This window comes from Epinephelus fuscoguttatus, linkage group LG20 (genome assembly GCF_011397635.1).
Source record: "Epinephelus fuscoguttatus linkage group LG20, E.fuscoguttatus.final_Chr_v1".
In the NCBI taxonomy this organism is placed as follows: Eukaryota; Metazoa; Chordata; class Actinopteri; order Perciformes; family Serranidae; genus Epinephelus; species Epinephelus fuscoguttatus.
In genome coordinates, this window is record NC_064771.1 from 34,008,158 (window position 1) to 34,031,968 (window position 23,811).

At 45.0% G+C, this 23,811-nt stretch overlaps 2 protein-coding genes across 2 annotated transcripts; one reads left to right on the forward strand and one right to left on the reverse strand.

The window, feature by feature from the left end:
- The first annotated feature begins 377 nt into the window (after positions 1-377).
- Positions 378-11,480, forward strand: acta2 (actin alpha 2, smooth muscle). Its single transcript, XM_049562737.1, has 9 exons — positions 378-509; positions 6,749-6,938; positions 7,249-7,377; positions 7,491-7,601; positions 7,838-7,922; positions 8,289-8,450; positions 8,533-8,724; positions 8,833-9,014; positions 10,689-11,480. The coding sequence occupies exons 2-9, from the start codon at positions 6,810-6,812 to the stop codon at positions 10,830-10,832; spliced, it is 1,134 nt and encodes a 377-aa protein (XP_049418694.1). The 5' UTR covers positions 378-509; positions 6,749-6,809; the 3' UTR covers positions 10,833-11,480.
- A 587-nt stretch (positions 11,481-12,067) lies between these two features.
- Positions 12,068-23,191, reverse strand: stambpl1 (STAM binding protein-like 1). Its single transcript, XM_049562928.1, has 12 exons — positions 22,950-23,191; positions 19,550-19,669; positions 18,295-18,512; positions 18,139-18,214; positions 17,713-17,808; positions 17,131-17,352; positions 16,882-17,032; positions 16,659-16,783; positions 16,442-16,579; positions 14,981-15,093; positions 14,797-14,896; positions 12,068-13,684 (listed from the first exon to the last, which is right to left on the reverse strand). The coding sequence occupies exons 2-12, from the start codon at positions 19,577-19,579 to the stop codon at positions 13,628-13,630; spliced, it is 1,326 nt and encodes a 441-aa protein (XP_049418885.1). The 5' UTR covers positions 19,580-19,669; positions 22,950-23,191; the 3' UTR covers positions 12,068-13,627.
- Between the last annotated feature and the right edge of the window lie 620 nt (positions 23,192-23,811).

Genomic DNA, 23,811 nt, shown 5'->3' on the forward strand with positions numbered 1-23,811 from the left:
ACATCAGTTTATTTAGTTTGGACATGACCACAGAGTCACACCCATCATCATCATCGTCATCATCATCATCATCACCACTTTAATATGTAACTACATCTGACTGAGTTTCACTGTTGCAGTAACAGATTACTTTTACTGTGTGATCTGAGTACTGTTACAGTAATAGATTACTTCAGTACTTCCTGTCAGATACAGATACAGAGTGAAGTGTAAATATGAATTCTCTCGGAGGAATGCACTGAATGATGGGAGAAAGTCTGACGGCGCCGTGAGCCGTCTGATTGGCTGCCTCCCTCAGGGCCTGCCCTATAAGGACTCAAGCGATGGAGAGAGGGATGAGGAGGGAGGGAGGAGGAGGAGGAGGAGGGACAGAGGGAGGAGGCCCGGCCATGTTTGGGATGAAGGGATGGATGGAGGAGGTGGAGGGTTAATAAACTCAGTCAGAGCCGTTCAGACTCTCACTTCTGTCCTGTCCCCCCCCACGTCCCAGCAGGCCCTGCACTGCCACGGTAAGACCTCCTCCATCACCTCCTCCATCACCTCTTCCATCACCTCCTGCTGCAACTCCTTCTCCTCCTTTCCTCTGTTCTCACTGTAAATGTGACAAAACTGGCAAAAGTTGTAAAATATCTTCCTCTGTCTCCTCTCCATCATCCTCTCTGCTCATCCTGCTTCACCTCCTCCATCACCTCCTCCTCTCCTCTCCTTGCATCATGTCTTATTTTCTTTCCTCTCCTAAATCACCTGTTACCTCCTTGTCACCTCCTGCTTTTTCTTCTTTAATTTTCCTCTACCACTCTCCTCCCCAGCCCTAAAAGCTTCATCCCCTCCTCTTTCACCTCCTCTGGTTTCCTCTTTGATCTTATCTGCTCCTCCACCACCTTGCATCCTCTTCACCTCCTGCTCTCCTGTCATTACACTGCAGACTGGTAAAAGATTTCTCCTCTTCCTCCTCCGTCTTCCTCTATATTTACTCAGGTGCTCCTCCTTCATGTCTTCACCTCCTTTTCTCTGAGTGTTGATGTGAAAGAACTTAAACCTGCAACATATCTGATCTGCTCCTGAACCTTTCACCTCCTCTGTCATCACGTTTCACCTCCTCTCATTTTGGTTCTCCTCTTTTCATCTTCTTGACTTCTTCCTCGTCTCTGATCGTCTGCTCCTACACCTTTCACCTCCTCTCACATCCCTCCTCCTTTCTTCCCTGCTCCTCTTCTCTCAGTTTTACAGAGGAAAACTCTCCTCCTTCATCTCCTCCTCCTCCTCTCCTCATCTTCATGTAAATGTAGACAGAACTGATAAAAGCTGCACCCTGCCTGCACTGCTCACCTCCTCCCTCAACTCCTCTTTCGCCTCCTCTTTCACCTCCTCTCCTCACAGTGGACCTAAAGACAGTTGTCTTCACCTCCATCGTCCTCTCCTCTCTGTTTAACTGTTGAAACATTCTCCTCCATCTTTTCCACCGTGCCACACCTCCTTCCTTTCCTCCCTTCCGTCTCCTCCCCAGGTCTGTTTCTCCTTTCTTCTCCTTCTTTATCTCCTCTGCTCCTCCACCTTCTCTCCTCTTCGTCACATCTGTCTCTCTTTTCGCCTCCTCTTCCTCGTCCTCCTCCTCCTCTCCTTCATGTTGCACCTGCTGAACTGAGACAGAATCCAACACCAGACTCCATTTATGTTTCCACTGTTTTTAGTGTTAGTATTTACTGAGTCTCAGTATGTTGGTGAGGAGGTTCCTGCTGAGCCTTAGTTTGTTGGTGAGGAGGTTCCTGTTGTTCCTGCTGAGCCTGAGTATGTTGGTGAGGAGGTTTCTGCTGAGTTTCAACATGTTGGTGAGGAGGTTCCTGCTTGAGTTGTTCTGTTGAAAGAACCTGAAACAGGAAACAGAAACATGCTCACTTCCTCTTGATGAGCTGCTGATGTCTGAGGGCCAGTTTGTGTGTTTTCTGTGAGCAAGTGTTAAAGTGTGTGATTTTCTGAATGAGGTTTGGTTGACAGGTGTTGAGGTGCGTTTGGTTTCAGTCTCTCGGTGCTGAGTTGAAGCTTTCGTCGCTCTTCTTTAAAACTGTTACTCCCTGAGTCTCGACTGGCAGGCACTCATAGATTCATCTGTAATCAGTTTCTCCTTTCAAACATCTGAGATTTAAAGACAGAAGCTAAAAGTTAAACCTAAATCTAAACTACGGGAGCCCAGAGGAACAGTTTGATTTAAGTTTAAAGATTAATGACAAAATAAAATAAAATAGAATGAAATAAAATAAAATCTGCCTTTGAGAAGCTTTCGACTACTTGTCATGGTCTTCATCAGAGGCTGGAGTAAACTGATGATTTAAAGCTTGAATGTGACTCTTGAGTTTCATTGTTTGGTTCTCCTGAAATATCAAAGTGTTGATCTCACTCTGTTATTGATGACATCATTACTGTTGATATCAATATATCAATACCTACTGATGTCACAAAAACAGGATTAGAAACCCTTTAATTTACAGATTAAATAATGTCATCAGTCTGCTTTAATAAACTTTGTACCAGTCTGCTGTTGATCATGTGACCAGCGGGGGGCGCTCCGTCCTCTGCTCAACACTATTTGGTTTATTTTAACATCAGTTTTACTTCCTGTCAGATTCAGTCTCAGTATAAACAGACTAATATTTTCTGATTCATCGTCGATAAAAACACATCAGTGATCCAAGCATTTGTCCATCACCATCAACACACACCGTCCTGCTGGTTCCCAACCAGAGGGTCCTGACCCCCACCAGGGCTCACCGAATCTTCACGGGGGTCACGAGAACTTTTTGATTTTAAAGGGACAGTTCAGGTTCTTTTAACGTGAGGTTGTGTGTTACCTACAGCAGACGTCATTCAGCAGCTGGCGTCTGACATTACAGCTGAGTGACGTCCTGCTGTGGGCGGGGTCAGAAACAAAATGTATTTTATATCAGTTTAAATGTACACTGTATTTCTATTAATTTCACAGCTTTAACTGAGCGTCAGACAACAGGAGAGAGAAGCCGTTACATCGCTCTCTTAGCAGCCAGACTCCATTGATAAAACCAGTGATTTAACATCAGTGAACACAGGAGCTGCTGGTCTACTGCTGCCTCCACCAGTTAGTGTGTTTGTGTTACTGTGGTTCTTTGGTGTGTTAAAGGGTTAATTCAGATTCACCAAAGTCACACAGTAACACAAACACACAGACTGGTGGAGGCAGCAGTAGACCAGCAGCTCCGTGTTCACTGATGTTAAATCACTGATTTTGTTAATGGAGTCTGGTGACTGTGACGGGAGCACAGATGGAGAACTGAAGCTTCCCAGTCAGAACAGGCTGATGGACATGAAGGTGAAGCAGTGAAAATACTCTCAGTAGATCGTACATTTAAACTAATATTTTTTAAGGTGTCTAAAACACATTTTGTTGCTGACTCCGCCCACTCAGCGCATCACTGAGCTTTAACGTCAGGCTCCACCCTGCTGACTGTGGATCAGCACCTCACACAGCCCCACTTTAAAACATCTGAACTGGCCCTTTAAAGGGTTAAAGAAAGAGGAAGAAAACTGAATTAAATAGTTATTTTAAAAGTTTAGATCATTATTAAAGATATGAACTATGAGAGCACAGTGACGACTTGAACACGAGTTACATTCACTGAGCTTCAGTTTGTTACAAACAGCCTCGTGCTGCTTCACAACAGGAAACAACCACAGAGCTCACAGAACGACGGCTCAACGTCAGGACGGAGAAACACTAAATATGTCAGACAAACTATGGTTGATTGATAATAAATAATAAATATGTAATACAGGTGGGGAGTCATACAAACAGTTACTAAACCTATCAGATAAACTCCTCTATGATTAAATATTCACAGGAAATCATCCACTCAGAATTCATTCAAATCACTGGTTTTACACAAACTTCCTGCAGCTGTTTGTCACATTTACACTTCCTGTTCAAGGCAGGAATATCACGCTGTTACTCCGCCTTGCTGTGCTGTAGAAAAGGACATGATCACAGGATGAGAGGACAGAGTTGTCTCCACTTTAAAAAAAAATATAAAATATAAAAATATATATTATTAAGATATATTGATATTGATTATCGATCAAATGAGTTGTTATAGATGGGCAAAATATCCAATATTATTCATTCCAACTGTTAGCTGTTAGCAGTTATCTGTTATCTGTTTGCAGTTAGCTGTTAGCAGTTAGCAGCTAACTCTAACAATGAGGTCCAGGAGCTCCTTACCCTCCGAGCAGAGGACGATATCAGCCGCCATATAACCGGGATGCTACATGATTGTTATTGACATGTGATGTCATTGTTATTGTTTATAAAGAGCTGCTGACACGTATGTTATATGTCACGCTAGAGGCCGACACTGGCGTGTTACATGTCACGCCTCTTTTGATTCAGTGATGTCATCATGCTGCCTGACATCACACACTGAAGTGACATGATGACGTCGTTGTGACTCTGTAAAATCAGCTGTTGTGTTCAGTGTTTGCTTTGACTGAACAGTTTGTTGTTATTGATATAAAACATCTGTAAAACATGTCGGTGACAGAGAGAGAGGTCTCTGAAGGAAACAGGAAGTGAGACAGTGTAGACCGACAGACGGACATGTTGTTGGTTTGAGTTTTAAATGATGAGAATAAAAATAAAAATCCAGCTGAACGTGACACGTTTTAAACATTAAATTAAAGACGTGTTGTTTTAATCTGGAGGAACGTCTCAGTCTAAACTTAATCTCAGGTTTTACGTCGTTTTATCCTGATGATTGCTTTTTATTTTATTTCATTTTTACTCTGCAGACTTTAAATAACTACTTTACTTTATCATCTGATTGTTGTAGTGTTTTATTCTTGCAGACCTCTCTGTCTACCTCTCTCTCTATCTGTCCTCCTGTCTGTCTGTGTGTCTGTAAGGTAAAGTAGTTTCCTGTCAGACGATGCTGAGGGCACACTGAACCCACAGATCAGATAAATATTTGATTCTCAAATGTGACTAAATATGGACTGAAGACACGTCCGTCTGTCTGTCTGTCTTTCTCTCTGTCTCTCTGTCTGTCTCACTGAGGGACAGACAGAGAGACAGAGGGAGAGAGAGAGAGGGCGAGCGAGGCAGAGTGAACAGAGAGAGAGAGAGGGGGCGAGTGAGCATACCAAACACAGGCAGGTTTCTGCTTCATGACCGAATTAGGAAGTTTTCATTCAGTCACTGCAGGGGTGGGGTGGGCGAGGGAGGGTTGAGGGTGGGGGGTGATGTCACTGCCGTCACGTGAAAACCTCACAAGTCCAATTTTGGTGATTTACAGGATCAGATGGTTTTTTTTTTCTCTGCAGCAGGACTTACATGTTTTTAACACATGCAACCTCATAACTGATCAAACACTCTCACAGCATGTGGACAAAAGTTTGTGGACGGGGCTGCAGCGCAGACATGCTGTGTTTCAGAATAAAAGTCCTGCTTTTAAAAGTTGTAGAACAAAAGTATTAAAACCAAACTGACCTGAGAGCAGCAGCACTCAGGGACTGTTCCCTATTTATCACAGGAGGGGGAGAGGGGCTGCGGTCCAGGACCCTCCCTCCACCGTGAATCAGTTTTTAGATTTTTGAAAGTTAAAAGTTAAAAAAAAATCTCAGTTTTTCACTCCTGTCATATAAACTGTTTATTTTCAACATTTTTTTTTATTTTAAGATTTGTATTTTTTTCTGTCACACACGATGCGTCCAAGGACTGTTGGAATAAATAATTTATGTTTTTATTTTTTTTAACTTCTGGCTGTGATAAATGGTCATTTCGGTGATTTTTTAAAAACATGTTCAAACCCAGAGGTTTTCTTTAAAGAAAACATCCATAAATATTATCAAAGAATAAATTGACAAAATTTTTAAAGATTTTTGAAGAAAAAAAATGAAAGATAAAAACGTCTCATGATTTCTTTCAAAATCTGCGGTAACATAAAAGCAAAATACAGCCATTTACATTTTATTTCTGCTGTCAGACTGGTTCAGACAGGACGGTTCGTTACGACTTGTTGGACTCAGGAAATAGCCTGATCCATATCACACTTTATAAACAACAGACTTTTAACAGGCTCAGGTCCAGGTCAGGTCACGAGTCGTTCAGGGTTCACACACACTCACGGACAAAACTTTTTCAGGACTTTTTCAGGTTTGAAGACTTTTTTTCTTCCTGCCCGGCGTTTTTCAAATGTTTCAGATTCAAACTTTATTAAACAGAATACAGTAATTCATTCATATGCAGTTATGCGACATCACATGGACGGTAACCCTCCAGGACTTTTCCAAAACTTTGAATGACTCTTCCAGGCCTGGAAAAAGAGGTTGTGAAATTTCCATGACCGTAGGAACTCTGGTCATCAGGGTTAAAGTCCATGTTGAGTCCAAAGTCTTAAAATGTGTGACTTGATTCTAACTCAAATCCAAGTCATGAGACTCGAGTCTCGAGTGGACCTGTGAGACGTCCTGCTTGTAGATGAATCTGTGATCATTGATTATTGATCATATTATCAATAATCAGTTTATCAGTGTGGAGCAGTAAAAACCTGTCAGATGGAGGAGAAGAAGAAAACTGTCTCAGAGTGAACTGTGGGTTGTTGTTGCCCTCATCTCTGTCTGCAAGTTAAACCAGTGAAACCAGTCACCTCTCCGTGTCCTCCTTTTGTCTTCATCAATAATCAATAACCCCCCCCCCCTTCTGTCTCTCTGTGTCTCTGTCTCTCAGTGTGACTCTTTAGCGTCGTTGTCGTGTCGTTGCCCGCCCACAGCGCCCCCTGCCTGCAGTCATGTGTGACGACGAGGAGAGCACCGCTCTGGTCTGTGATAATGGCTCCGGTCTCTGTAAGGCCGGGTTCGCCGGGGACGACGCCCCCAGAGCCGTCTTCCCCTCCATCGTGGGCCGGCCCCGCCACCAGGTAACACACGGGGACGTGCTAATGCTAATGCTAATACTAACGCTGCTGCTGGCGACACAACCAGTACAGAACGAGTCCACAGATGCTGCAGAGGAGTCTCTGATTGTTCATGTCAAAGTCATGTGGACAGGCCACGCCCTCTGCTGGATGAGGACCTGATTGAAGACCGAATCTTTTAAAGGGTTTTATTTATTCTGTTTTTAAATGTTCTGCTGTTTTTATGATGCTGCTGAGACCAACACTGACCTGTCTGTCTGTCCCTGTCTCTGTGTTTGTGTCTGTCCCCCCCGTCTCTGTCCCCGTCCCTCAGGGAGTGATGGTGGGTATGGGGCAGAAGGACAGTTACGTCGGGGACGAGGCTCAGAGTAAAAGAGGTATTCTGACCCTCAAATATCCCATCGAACACGGAATCATCACCAACTGGGACGACATGGAGAAGGTTGTCCATTATTATTATTACCTGTCGATGATGATGACGATGATGATGATGATGATGATGATGATGATGTAATGATGGTGGAGGTGGTAACCCTCTGCTCTGTGATTGGTCAGATCTGGCATCACTCCTTCTATAACGAGCTGCGAGTGGCTCCAGAGGAACATCCCACCCTCCTGACTGAAGCTCCGCTCAACCCCAAAGCCAACAGGGAGAAGATGACACAGGTACGGCAACACTATACTACAGTTCATCCCATAATACTGCAGCACACATCCCATAATACTCCACTGTACAACAATACATTATATCTAACATAGTGCAACAAATAATAGTAATTGATGATAACTGATATATTGATAATAAATAAATAAATAAATAACAACAGATATATTTGTGTGTTATTGATTGATATATTGATACTATGAAGTGATTATTGACAGATATGTTTGTTTGTTTTCAGATCATGTTTGAGACCTTTAATGTTCCGGCCATGTACGTGGCCATCCAGGCCGTCCTGTCTCTGTACGCCTCAGGACGCACCACAGGTTGGACCACACTCTTCATCACCCTCATCTTCATCACTGCGTCTCCTCACAATAAACAGGAAGTCAGAGCAAATGATCTGTCAATCAAAGAAATCAATACCACTGATCACCTGAACTCAGCTGATCAATAATATTAATACAGATATGACCTCGGACGAATCAGACGAGCCGACAGACTGAAGACATGTTTATTCTCTGTGAAGACGCCGTCACTTTAAGACGTCTGTTGACAAACGTCACAGACAAACTGTAAACAAACAGACACAACGTCATTGTCTTTGTTAAAATCATTGTAACTATTGTTTTTACATGTTCTGACACAAACACTGACCTGTCTGTCCGTCTCTCTGTCCCTCTGTCCATCAGGTATCGTGCTGGACTCTGGAGACGGCGTCACCCACAACGTGCCGATCTACGAGGGTTACGCCCTCCCTCACGCCATCATGAGGTTGGACCTGGCAGGCCGCGACCTCACCGACTACCTCATGAAGATCCTGACGGAGCGCGGCTACAGCTTCGTCACCACAGGTACCACATCATCACCATCATCATCATCATCATCATGAGCAGGTTTCTGTCACCGTGGTAACAACATGACGTGTCTCCGCAGCGGAGAGGGAGATCGTGCGGGACATCAAGGAGAAGCTGTGTTACGTCGCTCTGGACTTTGAGAACGAGATGGGGACAGCGGCGACCTCGTCCTCTCTGGAGAAGAGCTATGAGCTTCCTGACGGACAGGTCATCACCATCGGCAACGAGAGGTTCCGCTGCCCTGAGACGCTGTTCCAGCCGTCCTTTATCGGTTAGGCATCTGTCCACCTGTCTGTCTGTCTCTTCACCTGTCTGTCCACCAGTCTGTTCACCCATTGGACACGTTGTCTCACCCACTGTCTTCTGGTACGTCCTGCAGGTATGGAGTCGGCAGGTATCCATGAGACGACCTACAACAGCATCATGAAGTGTGACATCGACATCCGTAAAGATCTGTACGCCAACAACGTCCTGTCTGGAGGAACCACCATGTACCCGGGTATCGCTGACCGCATGCAGAAGGAGATCACAGCCCTGGCCCCCAGCACCATGAAGATCAAGGTCAGAGACACCAGGGGACACAGAGAGACACAAACAGACTCCAACAGACACCAAGAGACTCCAACAGACTCCAACAAACTCCAACAGACTCCAACAGACACTAACAGACTCCCACAGACTCCAACAGACACTAACAGACTCCAACAGACACCAAGAGACTCCAACAGACTCCAACAGACACTAACAGACTCCGACAGACTCAAACAGACTCCGACAGACTCAAACAGACACCAAGAGACTCCAACAGACTCCAACAGACACTAACAGACTCCGACAGACTCAAACAGACTCCAAGAGACTCCAACAGACTCAAACAGACACCAACAGACACTAACAGACTCCAACAGACAGCAAGAGACTCCAACAGACTCCAACAGACTCAAACAGACTCCAACAGACACTAACAGACTCCAACAGACACCAAGAGACTCCAACAGACACTAACAGACTCCAACAGACAGCAAGAGACTCCAACAGACTCCAACAGACTCAAACAGATTCCAACAGACACTAACATACTCCAACAGACACTAACAGATTCCAACAGACACTAACATACTCCAACAGACACTAACAGACTCCAACAGACACCAAGAGACTCAAACAGACACCAACAGACACTAACAGACTCCAACAGATTCAGACAGACACCCAGAGACTCCAACAGATTCCAACAGACACTAACATACTCCAACAGACACTAACAGATTCCAACAGACACTAACATACTCCAACAGACACTAACAGACTCCAACAGACTCCAACAGATTCAGACAGACACCCAGAGACTCCAACAGACACTAACAGACTCCAACAGACTCCAACAGACACTAACAGACTCAAACAGACACCAAGAGACTCCAACAGACACTAACAGACTCCAAGAGACACTAACAGACTCCAACAGACACCAAGAGACTCCAACTGACACTAACAGACTCCAACAGACACCAAGAGACTCTAACAGACACCAAGAGACTCCAACAGACACTAATGGACTCCAACAGACACTAACAGACTCCAAGAGACACTAACAGACTCCAACAGACACTAACAGACTCCAACAGACACTAACAGACTCCAACAGACACCAAGAGACTCCAACAGACACTAACAGACTCCAAGAGACACTAACAGACTCCAACAGACACCAAGAGACTCCAACAGACACTAACAGACTCCAAGAGACACCAACAGACACTAACAGACACTAACAGACACCAAGAGACTCCAACAGACACTAACAGACTCAAACAGACACTAACAGACACCAAGAGACACCAACATATTTGGTCACAATTTGCCTCACAGGGCTTTACAGCATACAAGACAAGCATACCAAGAGACAAGATGTCATTAGACATATTAAAAAATCGTCAACGTAATTTTCATTTCAACCAAAATTTAAACTCTGATTGACGTAACAGTCCGATGTCTTTCTGACGTCGTCCTGACATCATGTTGACGTCTGGTGTCAGCGACTCATCATTTCCGTTTCATGTCCACAAAGAAACATCTGCACCTTAAAGATCTGTTAACGAGCTGAACAACCGGATGAGCCCGCAGAACATAAAGTTAACATGCAGACAGGGTCACATGACTCATCCTGTTACAGTGACTGACTGCAGGAAGTTCAGACCTTTGAATTAAACTTTATTGTTCGTTGTTCCGCAGATCATCGCCCCCCCAGAGAGGAAGTACTCGGTGTGGATCGGCGGCTCCATCCTGGCGTCCCTCTCCACCTTCCAGCAGATGTGGATCAGTAAGCAGGAGTACGACGAGGCGGGACCGTCCATCGTCCACCGCAAGTGCTTCTAGAAAGATCCGTCAGGGTCGCCATTTTCTTCCAGCGCCCCCCTCCGCCCCCCCACCTCGTCTTATTTTAGCCCTCACTGAGCACGAGCTAACAGGTCCCAGATCAGATCCCCAAAAACATCCACACAGAGACGGACGGCAGCAACGTGAAGTCAGTCAGTGGTGTTTTTTGGTATTTAGGAAGATGCTAAAATAAATGTTTTTTTCTGACAGCTGGTCAAAAGGAAGTGATGTCATCAGATGTTTTTGGTGAACTGAACCTTTAAATATTCAGAACGTCCTCCCTCTCTGCTCACCTGAAAACTGTGAATGTGGCGCTTTCCTCCATCTGTAGCCCCTCCCCCCACCCTCCCGCTCCACCTGTGGCCCCGCCCCCTCCCGTCCTCCATGTTGGTACTGTTTGTTGTCAAAAAGTGTGTTTTTATTTTTGATGAATAAAGCTTGAACGCTGCCCGCTGGTGTTATCTTCTGTCTTGTAATGATGTCACACAGTGTAATGATGATGTCACAGCTGTTGAACTCTGGGTAGGTGAACAGGAGGCGTGGCCTCATGGTGCTGTCTGTAAAAAGTGAAGTGTGTCATGTGACATCAACAACATGGAGGTGACAGACGATTGGCTGAGGAAGACAATAAAGAGCTCTCATACAAGATCTCTGCGTTCGCTCTTCATTTAACACCCCGCACACCTGTTCTCTTTAGCTAATGTTAGCTTACTTTAGCAACTGTTTTCTACCTACTAGGTCAACTGTTTCCCGAGGTCTGTAAAACACGTAAGCTAACATTACTAGCTAATGTTGGCTAACTTTAGCTACTACTACTAGGTCTACCGTTGTCAGAGGTCTGGTGAAACACTATCAGGCTAACAACACTAGCTAACTTTAACTACTATTTTCTACCTACTGGGTCATCTGCTCCCAGAGGTTTTGTGAAAACGCCGTCAGGCTAATGGTACTGGCTAATGGTAACAAACTTAAGCTACTGTTTTCAACCTACTAATTCAACTGTTCCAAGAGGTCTGGTGAAACACTATCAGGCTAATGTTTCTAGCTAATGAAAACTTAATGGAAAAGCATGTTTATAAAGCAGCTCATATATATATGTAAATAACAGCACCAGACCTTTACTTTAACCCCGCCCCCACAGAACTGAACACACTGTGATGATTTAAACCTGCAGGAACACAGAATTCACGTCTGAAACAACTAATCGTAAAAGCAGTGAGACAGAACATAGACTCTGTTGGAGCAGCAGTTTGTGTTTTATTACCACAAAATGGCATTTTGAAAAACAACCCACACACACACACATCTGCTGGTGCACAAACTGAATCTCATCCAGCTGCTCTGTTCACACTGCAGTGTTAAGAGTTCAGTTCCTGGTCCTGCCTGTAGGGGGCGCAGCACCTGACCTGATCCCAAAACAGTCAGCGTCTGTACGTTTAAATTATATTTCCCATAAAAACAGGTTCATTTAAAATCCAACTGAATCACGTCTGTGCTCTGAATTCATGTCGACGTGGTTTAAAAATGTTTCCTTCATAAAAATATCTGAAGTTTCATCTCAGCAGCTGGAGGGGCGTGTCCCTGTCTCCAGAGAATGAGTGAGTGCCGCCATGTGACATCAGAGAATGAGAGCTCCACAGTGTCAACACAGAGTCTACGCCGTAGTCTGACACTCATCCCAGAAATGTAACTACACGTCGCAGTGACGCAGACCTCCTGTCTGTCTCTGTAAGCTGAAACCATTTCCCTCAGTGGACACAAAGCTTTTATTTACTTTAATTTCACAGATAAAAAACAATAAACTGTGAAGACAATAAAGCCTCCACAGACTGTTTGATTTATCCTGGCTGAAATATGAGCAGAGGAAATCTCTGCTAGCTGCTAGGCTAATTTATACAATGTAAAATGCCATAGGCTTGTGCTAATAACGTTAGCATGTTGTATTTGTGGGGAAAATGTGTCCAGATAAAGACAAGTGTTTGTCTGTGAATGCTGCGAGTTACAGTGAAGCTGATTTATGTACTTGTGTTTGAAACTGTCTCTATTAAGTCATGTTTAATGTGTGTTTAATGTGTTTAATGTGTGTTTTGAATCAACTAAACTTTACAGCACTTAACAGAAACCCCACCGCCCACTAGTGGTTTGGAGGTGTAACTGCAGAGTGACACAGACACACCACCGCACAAGTATAAATGCTCACAGAGGTGTAGACTATGGCGTAGACTCTGCATAGAGCTGACGCACAAGTATAACTCCGCCTTTGCACTTTGCAGAGAACCAGAGAGCGCCACTGTTACACATCAAACGACAAAAGCGTGCTGGTGTGACACCGCAGGTAATCAAAGAGCACCAGAACTAAAAGAACATTTACCTTCAGACTTTCAGGAGCGGTGATTTACAGAGCAGATAAATGTTTCTGCTGTCGACGACAGACTCAGACGTGATGTGGGTGTTTGATGAGAAGGCACTCTGTCACTTCAGCTGTCACACACACGTCATATCTGCTGTTAATATTAAAACACACATCGTCACATCACACAGGGTCGGAGAAACTGATCCACACGGACACCGCAAAAATATAGATTCATATCTATGTACGGCGGCAGCTGCTTCAGAGGCTCAAATAAAACTTCAAAAAACAAAGTTCACAAAAAACTCCCAAAAAACTGAACACACACACACGAATGCACGCGCACACACACATGTACGCACACACACACAGACACACACACACAATGGCAGTGTGTTCACAGTCTCCTCTTCAGACATTAAAAACGAACGCCGCCTCCTGTCTGTCACCTGAGGTCCAGCAGGCTGATCTTTGAGTCCCTCACCTCCACGTGTTTACACACCTGAGAGGGACACACAGACACAGAGGGGACGGAGTCAGTGACAGGTCACCTGTATGAGTCAGCTCATTTTAATATTTAAAGAAACAGTACAACATTTAGTGACTGTCCCCCACAGGTCGATCGTCTCTGGTTCGGTTCCGTTGCTTCAGTTTGTTTTGTTTTCATGGACCTCTATACGACAGGTAGATCTGACCGAGCAATCTGATTGGACAGCAGTTATTCAGTGAGTGCTGATTTATAGCCTAATTACACTGGGACTGTTAACTCTGTGTGCATACAGAGTCAGAGACGTCTCTATAGACTCAAACATGCAGTGGTCCATTGCTGTGCGGTGAGAGGTGTGTGATAACACCATTTAATATCGTGATGATGATGTGACTCACATAAATAAACAAATATTAAATCGTATATATTGGTGTCACAGCTCCGGTCTGTCTGTTTTAATATGAACACTGACACCAAACATTAAACAGCCGACAGACACTGAACACAGGGATCAGTTATTAAGTTATTATAATATAAATTCATATTATTAGGCGTGTGTTGGGTTTGAAATTAGTATTTAGTTATTAAAATAAACTGCTGTAAATAAACTTCAGTCTTCAGAGTTACAGGTGGACCTGCTGCAGGAGAATACTGTGACGTCTGTTAATAAATATCTTCCTCTGAAGAAATGAACAGGACATCGTTCTGATTTTAACATCGAGTTATTAAACGTGTTGCAGTGACGGAACAACAAAGTTGTTTTTTAACAAAGGAAAATAAAATATTAAAAAAAAGTTCTCCTTTTTAGACAAACTTTGCAGAGTGCACTCGACAGACAGACAGACAGGCAGACAGACAGACAGGCAGACAGGCAGAAATACGACTGTAAATGACAGAAACGACGGAATGTCACACGACTTGTTACCCAACAGCGGCAGCGGCGGCCAACTCTCTGAGATTTACTCCTAAACAGAAAGTCACCTGGCGCTCGGCGAATGTGATGTCAGACCTGACGGTGTGACTCAGATTATTATTGGTGGTGTTTTTTAGACATATTGATCGAACATGTTGATATTGATGATCGGTCGGCTACTGACGGAGGACAAAGGAAACAGGAAGTTGCTCACAGTGAAGAGAGGAGGATCCTTGGAGTGAGGATGAAAACCTTTGAGTCTGCAGCCGGAAACTTCCAACATCCCCGGACCGCTCAGCCTGAACACACCGGTGCTGACAGACAGAGAGGGGGAGGAGTTAATGTGACATCATGAGAGACTATATGTTACTCTGTGCGTGTGTGTATGTGGGACCTACTCGTTGTGTTTGGGGGCGCAGACGATGGCAACGGCCTCTGGCAGCATCAGCTGATAAGAACAGTGAGTGTGTAGGTCGACACTGGAAAGGAAGGCCGTCTGAGTGGGATGAGTCTGAACACAGAGAAACATCATCGTCAACATGTCATTACCCTGAGGACGCTCTGAGGACATGAATGTCCACAGTCACTGTGAGGACACAGACATGACTGTCACTGTGAGGACAACAGGACCTGTTACAGCTCAAAGCTGCAGAGTGAGACCTCTGTCTGTCTGTCTGTACAGAGTGAGACAAACAGAAAGACAGAGTGAGACCTCGTGTCCATGTCCTCCTATCTCTGTCCCTCCCCCTCTCCTCTCAGGCACTGTTGCCATGGTGATATTTGATCATGCAAATGAAGGAAAGAAAAAGTACAACGAGGTCATTTTTCTGAGTGTGTGTTTTCTGGGTGGGTGTGTTTGTGTATCTGTGGTTTATATCACACTGTAGGGACAAAAACCTGACCGCCCACTCACACTGTGGGGACCTCATGGGTGGAGCTGTAATGATATGGTCTGTGTGAACCTGATTTATATCACATTGTGAGGACACAGTTGACAGTTTACTAACATTGTGAGGACCCCACACTTCATCACATTCTCACACTGTGGGGACTTCCCAGGTTCGACTGTACATTTGAATGTCACATGTCTCTGGTTTATATCACATTGTGAGGACTCACACCTGACAGCAATAAGTCGAATAATCAACTCGTCAATCAATGTGTGTAACATGTTTTAAGCGTGTGTTTAACATGTATTTAGCATGCGTTTAACATTGGTGTTAAGTGTGTGTTTAATGTTTTTATTTTACCTGTGTGTTTTTTTTTAATGTGTGTTAAACACCTATTTAGGATGTTTGAGTTTAGGATGTGCTTTTAAACGTGTTTTTTAAAACGTGTGTTTAGCATGTTTTTAGCATGTTACATGTGTTTAGATGTATTTAGCAAGTTAAGCATGTGTAGAATGTGTTTAGTGTGTGTCTAGGATATGCATTAAGCCTGTGTTTAATGTATTTTTTGCATGTTTAATGTGTGTTTTACATGCTGTATTTAACATGTTTTATGTGTATTTAGCGTGTGTTCAGCCTGTGTTTCATGTTTTTATATCATGTGTTTAACACCTGTTTAGTGTGTTTGTGTTTAATGTGTTTGGAACGTGTGTTTGGCACGTTTTTAGCATGTGTTTAGCATGTTTTTAGCTTGTCTAATGTGTGATTAACATTTAGCATGTGATTAGCACATTTTTCACTGTTTTTAGCGTGTCTTTAACATGTGATTTTAGGTGTGTCTAAAGTGTATTTAGTGTGTGTTAGGCATGTGTTTGAAGTGTTTTTAGCATGTCTAACATTTATTTAGCCTGTGTTTACACCATGTGTGTTTAGAGTGTGTGTTTACAACGTGTGTTTAGTGTGTAGTCGTACATGAATCCAGCCGAGCGTCAGCAGGTTCTGTTGGTCCTGGAAACTGAAGAGTTCCTCCACGTTCTCCATGTCACAGAAATCCGGCCCGGCCGACTGTTTGGGGATGACCACGTGAGTCAGCAGGAACTCGTTGTGCGTCTGCGGATGACACACAGTCAGTGACATCAGAGAGCAGTAATCGATGACATCATCAGCTGCAAACAGGAAACGGCCTCACCAGTCGTCCACAGAGGACTCCACATGTCTCTATTCCTCTGGCGGTGTTGGAGTCGGCCAGCAGGAGGAAACGATATGTCAGATCTCTGGGAACCACCACCCGCCGCAGACCCTCCACCCTGTGGGCTGCACACACGCATGAAACAAACGCACACAGGAACACACACGATTAACAGACCTGCTTGTGTGTGTGTGTGTGTGTGTGTGTGTGTGTGTGTACTCACTGTGTACTCCAGCCAGCGTGGCGGCTGGTTGGCTGATAGGAGCTAGCGGTCTGTTCCGGTTAGGATCCGCCCCCTGGGATCGAACACTGTCTCTGATTGGTTGCTGGGACAGACAGGAGCCGTCTGTCACTTCAGGCACTTTGGTCTGAACCTGCAAGACGAACACGTCAGAAACATATGACCACATCCTGTCGTACCACTGCTGACACACACACACAGTATTCATACGACTCTGCTGCCTCAGCTCACTTTCAGCCCCGCCTCCTCTCCTCTCCTATTGGCCAGTTCCTGACGCCTCAGCTGGTCCTCGAAGTAACGAAACTGTTCTGATTCAATCTGCATGCGTCGCAGGGCGGCGACACGCTGACGCTCCTCCTCCAACAGCACGTACCGCCTCCTGTCCTCACCCAATAGGGAGAGTCTCTGCAGCTGCTGGCTACACCCATCCACCACCACCGCTGCCGCCTGGCTCTGAGGGAACAGGAAGTCACATGATCAGGTCTGCTGGGTGATTGTTTGACTTCCTCTGACCGCCATCTTTTAAAAGCGGTGTCAGGGCACTTTAAAATCTGCAGTAGAGACGCTCCGCCTCTGGTAGCACAGTGAGATGATGTCATCACGACCGCACACGGTGATGACAGAGAAGACAGAAATCTGAACTTCCTGCTGCAGAAAGATTTAACGTTCTCGCTGTTTTTATTTTAGAACGATTTAAACTGAATCATGTCGAGTTAACTGTGAATCATCCAATCAGATGAACTGTCAGTCAGACACATGATGCAAACTGATTGGACAACACACACACACACACACACACACACACACACACACCTGTGCTCTGAGGTACTCGGTGTGTTCCCTGCTGTATTTCTCCTGAAGACGTTTCTTCAACTCGTCTTTACGAGGAAACGCAACTTCCTGAAGTTTCTGTAAACACAAAGACACAGACAGAATTACTAATGCTAATGCTAACAATACTGCTAACGCTTTATGCTAATGCTAAAGCTAATGCTACCACCATTACTACACTTATACAATTACTACTACTGCTAATACTAAACTCCGACTGCTAATGCTAACGCTATTGCTACTACCACTACTACAACTTTTACAATTACTACGACTGCTAACACTAAACTACGACTGCTAACACTAATGCTAATGCCACTATTGCTGGTGCTGGCCACAGGTAACTGTAGCTGCAGGTGTTTGCACACACCTCCTGGTTACTAATAATCAATAATCAATAATCATTACCTTCATGATGAGCTGTTTCTCGGGGACGCTGCATTGCTGGTAGTCTCTGTGCGTCGGCAGCTTCTCTACAAACAGACTGAACACACAATTCCTACTGTAAACAAACGTCAGCATAAACAAGAAGCTGTGACGGTGGCGTGTCGTGATGTCGCTCACGTGATGAACTTGGTGTAGAGGACGTAGGCATTCTCCAGGCTGCCCTCCTCCAAGTAGACCGCCGCCATGCGCTCCATCTCCACTCCGGAGCGGAAGTAGCGCCTCGGTGCGATGTCTTCGTTGATCTCCACGCTGCATCCCATCTTCCCTAGCGCCCGCACTCGCTCCGCCGCCGTCAGCGACACATCGGTGTAGTCTGGCTCTGCCGCCAGCTTCTTCTGCAGCACAGGAAGTCAGAGTCAGGTTTACCATTTACCTTTCTAAGAATATGTCTTTGGTGGAGATAAATAAACAGGAACCAGTCAGCGGCCCCTACAGGCTGAACTCTACATGACGCAGCCGACGCCCCCTACAGGCTGAACTCTACACAACTTCAGACTGATGATTTAAAGGGACATTCCACCAACAGGTCTCAGTCAGTTTCCTGTTCAGTCCTCAGACGAGCGTCAGTAACGTGTCCTGATATTAACGATGATCATCAAACATCTCGTTAACATCTGACAGCTGAGCTGAACTGGGCTCTCAGACAGGAAGCTGAGATTTACCGTCCCTGCAGAGAGCCTGAATGCAGCGTTTGTTATGCAGCTCATTAACATGAGCGGAGGATAAACACTCGTCTGTTCTCTGAGCTCCCGGCTCAGAACAGAAGACACAGTAGAGACATGATGGACACAGACACAGACGAGGACGGAGACATGAATCAGTCACACTAATGACAGAGAGGACAAAAAGACAGATAGCAGAACATGAACGGAGGAGAGAAATAAAACCAGGACATGACAAGTAAAGAAGTGAAACGTTTATAAATTACAAATCACAGTTTTAATATTTCTCATGTTTCATTTATTTATTTTATTCTTTATTATTTTCCTAATTTAATCAGAGTTTTATGATCACTCGTCATGTCTGAACTGTCTGTGGTGTTTTCTGTAGTTTGGTTAAATGTTTCTGTGAAACAGTCTACGTCCTGAAACACAACATTTGTTTCTGATAATAAAGTGAAATGAAATCAAATCCAACGACAGACAAACGACAGACACACGATGTAAAAAGTCTTTGTGTCCTTGAAACAACGTCTGCAGAGAAAATGTGGAATTCAAATCTGAATTTAAGTTTTAATATTGCATTTTGTTGTGTAGAAATATGTACTTAACTTTAACATGATCTGGGCTTTTAATTTGAAGGTCTCACATGTCCTTGTTTATCTACACCACGCACATAAACATACAGAGACACACACACAAAGTACACTCACCAGCGTGTTTAAGCTGAAGCCTTGTTCCATGATTTGTGTGTGTGTGTGTGTGTGTGTGTGTCACAGGCTCTGGTCGGCCCACGGCCGGCTCCTCCATCTGCCACCTCCCATGATGCTTCACTGCAGGGAGACAAACAGAACAACAGGACGTCAGCTCTCTGAGCCGTCACACACAGAACTCAACGAAAAGCTCCTTTAAGAACTTCCAGTTAGCACGGCAGCTAATGCTAACAATCAGACCCTCATTATCACCATCATCATCATCATCATCACGCCTGTTGTCCTTCAGTTTGGTCCACAGTTACCATGGTAACCAGTAGCTAACAGTCCTGTGAGTCATCCACTCTAAACAACAGAGAGAAGAAGAAAAGAGAAGATGACCTCCCACTCCTCGCCGCGTTCCAACAACTGAAAAACACACAGCTCCGATTCGTCATCACCACCGTCTGCTACACCCGGCGTGGAGGATGTCGCCACGGCAACAGGTGCATCCAAGCAAGAGAGCAGGACGGCAGAGAGATGAAGACTGTTTGTTTGTTCACATCCTCCCTATTTATGTTGTTTACTGTTCAAGGTCTTTGCTTATATCTACTCTGAATGTGGATCTGATTCATGAACAAACAACAAAACACCAGAACACTGAGTCAGAGTCATCGGTTCATCTGCAGATTATTGATCTGATTCATCTCCTGATCAATGAAACGTCAGAAAGCTACAATAATTCTCTCAAAAGTCACTTTAACGATGAATCAATCATCAGATTGATTTTCTGACTTCAGCTCAGATTTAAACAGCTGAAGATCATGGTTCTGTTTCTAACTGTATTCTTGGTTTTTAAAGGAGAGAAGATGTCGGTGAGAGAGAGAGTGGGGGAACGACATGCAGCAAAGGGAGTCCAACTCAGGACCACTGCAGCGAGGCATCCCTTCTAATCATGGGGCGCCGGCACTATGCACTACTGACGCTCCAGACAAACTGCTTTTATTAAATATTCACCTGCTTCCTGTCTCTGACGTTAACGGAGGAAAACTGATCGTACGTATATTTGACATGTTGATCAGAGTGAGTTCTCTGACTATGAGAGGATCTTTGGTTCCTACAGGTCACATGTCATCAATGTTTGTGACTAATTAACCCTTTAAGAGCTGCTGTCATCATGAAATGGTTCCACGCTGTCATGATGAGAGCAGCCTGCAGGGGGCGCTGCCAGTATGACATCATCACACAGGAGTGTTTGTTTATTGATTAAATAACTGATCAAAGTGAACAGTGATCAGCTGTGACCGCTGGGAGCAGGACGAGTTCAGGTTTCAGGTGTGTCACAGCCGTCTCTCAAACATCCTGCTCGACCACATTCACGACCTCTAACCCCCTTCTCTTCTTCTCTGACTCGACAGACAGGAAACACACGCTGCACCTGTTTGTTATCACTGTGTCTTTTACATGAGCTCAAAGAACGGCTTCATGGATATATAGGGGTTAAAAACACCTTAACTATACCTGAGATTTGGAGTAAAGCCATCCATCCATTCATCCATCCATCCATTCATCCACAGGCTGAGGGTTTAAAGAGGGAACATTAATCAGACTAGAAAAGCTCGCTCAGCAGAGTTCAGGTCTGACAGGTCGACCTGACCTCAGCCTCTTCACACAGTCCGTTAGACCTCATCAGACGCCTGAGTTTCAGAAGCATCCCAGAAACTGAGAGATACATGCCTCGTTTATGTTGGACGAAGCTGCGTCTCATTTCACAGAGCAGACAGAGTCCTCCTGCCAACACACAGTATAGGTGTGAAATATAGAACCAGTACCATGATGAGGACTGAAGTGTTTTTAATAACTGAAACAGCCAGAAAACTTTGGTTTATGTTGTTTAGAAATGTGATTAATGTTAACTTGGGATGAGGGCGATTAGACGTCTAAATGATTAAAGGTCCGCCCCCTCGCTAGTTGACACCATAAATATTAGTCGGTTAAACCAATTAGTGTTTTATCCATGTACAAGGCTGCTTAACTGTCATGCAGCCACCCGCCACTAGTGGGAGCTACAGAGCCATCAGACAGCATTCCCCGAGGAAACCCAAGCTGACACAGGGAGAACATGTCGGAGCACCTGGAGGAAACCCACGCTGACACTGGGAGAACATGTCGGAGCACCTGGAGGAAACCCATGCTGACACTGGGAGAACATGTCGGAGCACCTGAAGGAAACCCATGCTGAGTCAGGGAGAACATGTCGGAGCACCTGGAGGAAACCCATGCTGACACAGGGAGAACATGTTGGAGCACCTGGAGGAAACCCACGCTGACACGGGGAGAACATGTCGGAGCACCTGGAGGAAACCCACGCTGACACAGGGAGAACATGTTGGAGCACCTGGAGGAAACCCACGCTGACACTGGGAGAACATGTCGGAGCACCTGGAGGAAACCCACGCTGACACGGGGAGAACATGCTAACTCCGCAAAGGAGTTTAAACCATGAGCGCTCGTAATGTGAGGTGACGATACTAAGCTCTGCAGCACCGTGCCACCACCACTGCTGTTTTTATGCAAGTTTTCAAAATAAGACGTCAGCACTGAAGTCAAATAATAGGCCAAATAATCCAGTACTGATCAGGTTCTAATATATATGATATCTGTCATAAATAAATGTGGGACTGCTCCTTTAACTGATGAGACACTGATTAATACATTTATACTTTATCTGATATTAAGTGATGTTCAGTGAACCATGAAACAGGAAATCAGCGCACTGCACCCTGATCTGAGCTGAGAGACAGGTGAGGAGAAGAGAGGAGAGGAGAGGAGAGGAGAGGAGAGGTGAGGAGAGGTGAGGAGAGAAGACAGGAGAGGAGAGGAGAGGAGACAGGAGAGGAGAGGAGAGGAGAGGAGAGGAGACAGGTGAGGAGAGGTGAGGAGAGGAGACAGGAGAGGAGAGGAGAGGAGAGGAGACAGGTGAGGTGAGGTGAGGAGAGGAGAGGAGACAGGTGAGGTGAGGAGAGGTGAGGTGAGGTGAGAAGACAGGAGAGGTGAGGAGAGGACACAGGGGGGAGGATAGAGAGAGAAGGACGGAGGATAAACAGGAAGACAGACAGGAGGAGGACAGAGAGAAGAGGACAGAGGGGGGAGGGAGGAGGACAGAGGAACAGAGGACAGAGGGACAGGAGGACAGAGGGGGGAGGACAGAGGACAAGAGGACAGAAGAACAGAGGACAGAGGGACAGAGGAACAGAGGACAGAGGAACAGAGGGACAGATGGACAGAGGACAGAGGGAGGAGGAAGGAGGACAGGGGGAGGAGGACAGAAGAACAGAGGAACAGAGGACAGAGGAACAGAGGGACAGATGGACAGAGGGAGGAGGACAGAGGACAGACAGGAATGACCGGATGAATGTACCGGTGTGTTGTCGGTGTGGAGTCCACGAGCTGTCTGCATCACCGCTGTCACATGTGGAGCTGATGGAGGAAGGTAACCCGGGTCCCGGCCGGTCCGTTCACACCTGCAGTCAGACCCGGGTCGGACACGGAGCCGGTTCACACCCTGAGGATCCGGACTGAGAGGAGGCTGAGGAGAAAATGGCTGAAAGCTCCGGAGCTGCTGCCTCACACAGAAACAGTGATGATGGAGGAGCTCACAGATCCTCTCTGGCACAGATGACTCACTCAGCACTTCCGGTTTCACTGCTGTGGGCGTGGAGTGTGCGCATGCGCTCCACAGAGGAGTGAATTATAGAGAGGTCTCACTCTGACACATTTCACCAAACTGATGAGCTGCACCACAACAATTGCAGTAATATTAATGATAATAATATTATCAATAGTAGAATTATTATTATTATTATTATTATTATTACTAATAATAATAATAATAAACTGTATTCTGGGCGTGTTCTGGATGAATTATCTCAGAGCTCTGTTTCCAGAGAAGATCTTATCTGCTGTGACGGTCCAAAGGACAGAGGGATGTCGTATGCTGTAAGGCCTCTGAGGCAAATTGTTATTTGTGGTATTGGGCTTTAAGAATAAAATTGATTGATTGAGGATTGTAAAGGAAACATTTGTGGATTGTAATCTTTATGATTTAATAGATTTTCTGCACTTTACAGAACTTTTAGGTGTAAAAACCTCTTAAAACAGCATGACATTAAATTTAATTTTATATACTTTATTAATCCCCGAGGGGAAATTCAATTTTTCACTCTGTTTGTCAATTACACACAGGTCCGAACACACACATGCACAACCTGACCTATACATGC

What these genes read in the sequence shown, in the direction of transcription:
- acta2 (XM_049562737.1), top strand. Translation starts at nt 6,810, where the DNA reads ATGTGTGACGACGAGGAGAGCACCGCTCTGGTCTGTGATAATGGCTCC. An exon ending in TGGGCCGGCCCCGCCACCAG is followed by an intron (nt 6,939 to 7,248) that starts GTAACACACGGG and finishes CCCGTCCCTCAG; the next exon opens with GGAGTGATGGTGGGTATGGG. An exon ending in GTTCCAGCCGTCCTTTATCG is followed by an intron (nt 8,725 to 8,832) that starts GTTAGGCATCTG and finishes TACGTCCTGCAG; the next exon opens with GTATGGAGTCGGCAGGTATC.
- stambpl1 (XM_049562928.1), bottom strand. Translation starts at nt 19,579, where the DNA reads ATGGAACAAGGCTTCAGCTTAAACACGCTG. An exon ending in CCGAGTACCTCAGAGCACAG is followed by an intron (nt 17,353 to 17,712) that starts GTGTGTGTGTGT and finishes CTGTTCCCTCAG; the next exon opens with AGCCAGGCGGCAGCGGTGGT. An exon ending in TGCGCCCCCAAACACAACGA is followed by an intron (nt 14,897 to 14,980) that starts GTAGGTCCCACA and finishes TCTGTCTGTCAG; the next exon opens with CACCGGTGTGTTCAGGCTGA.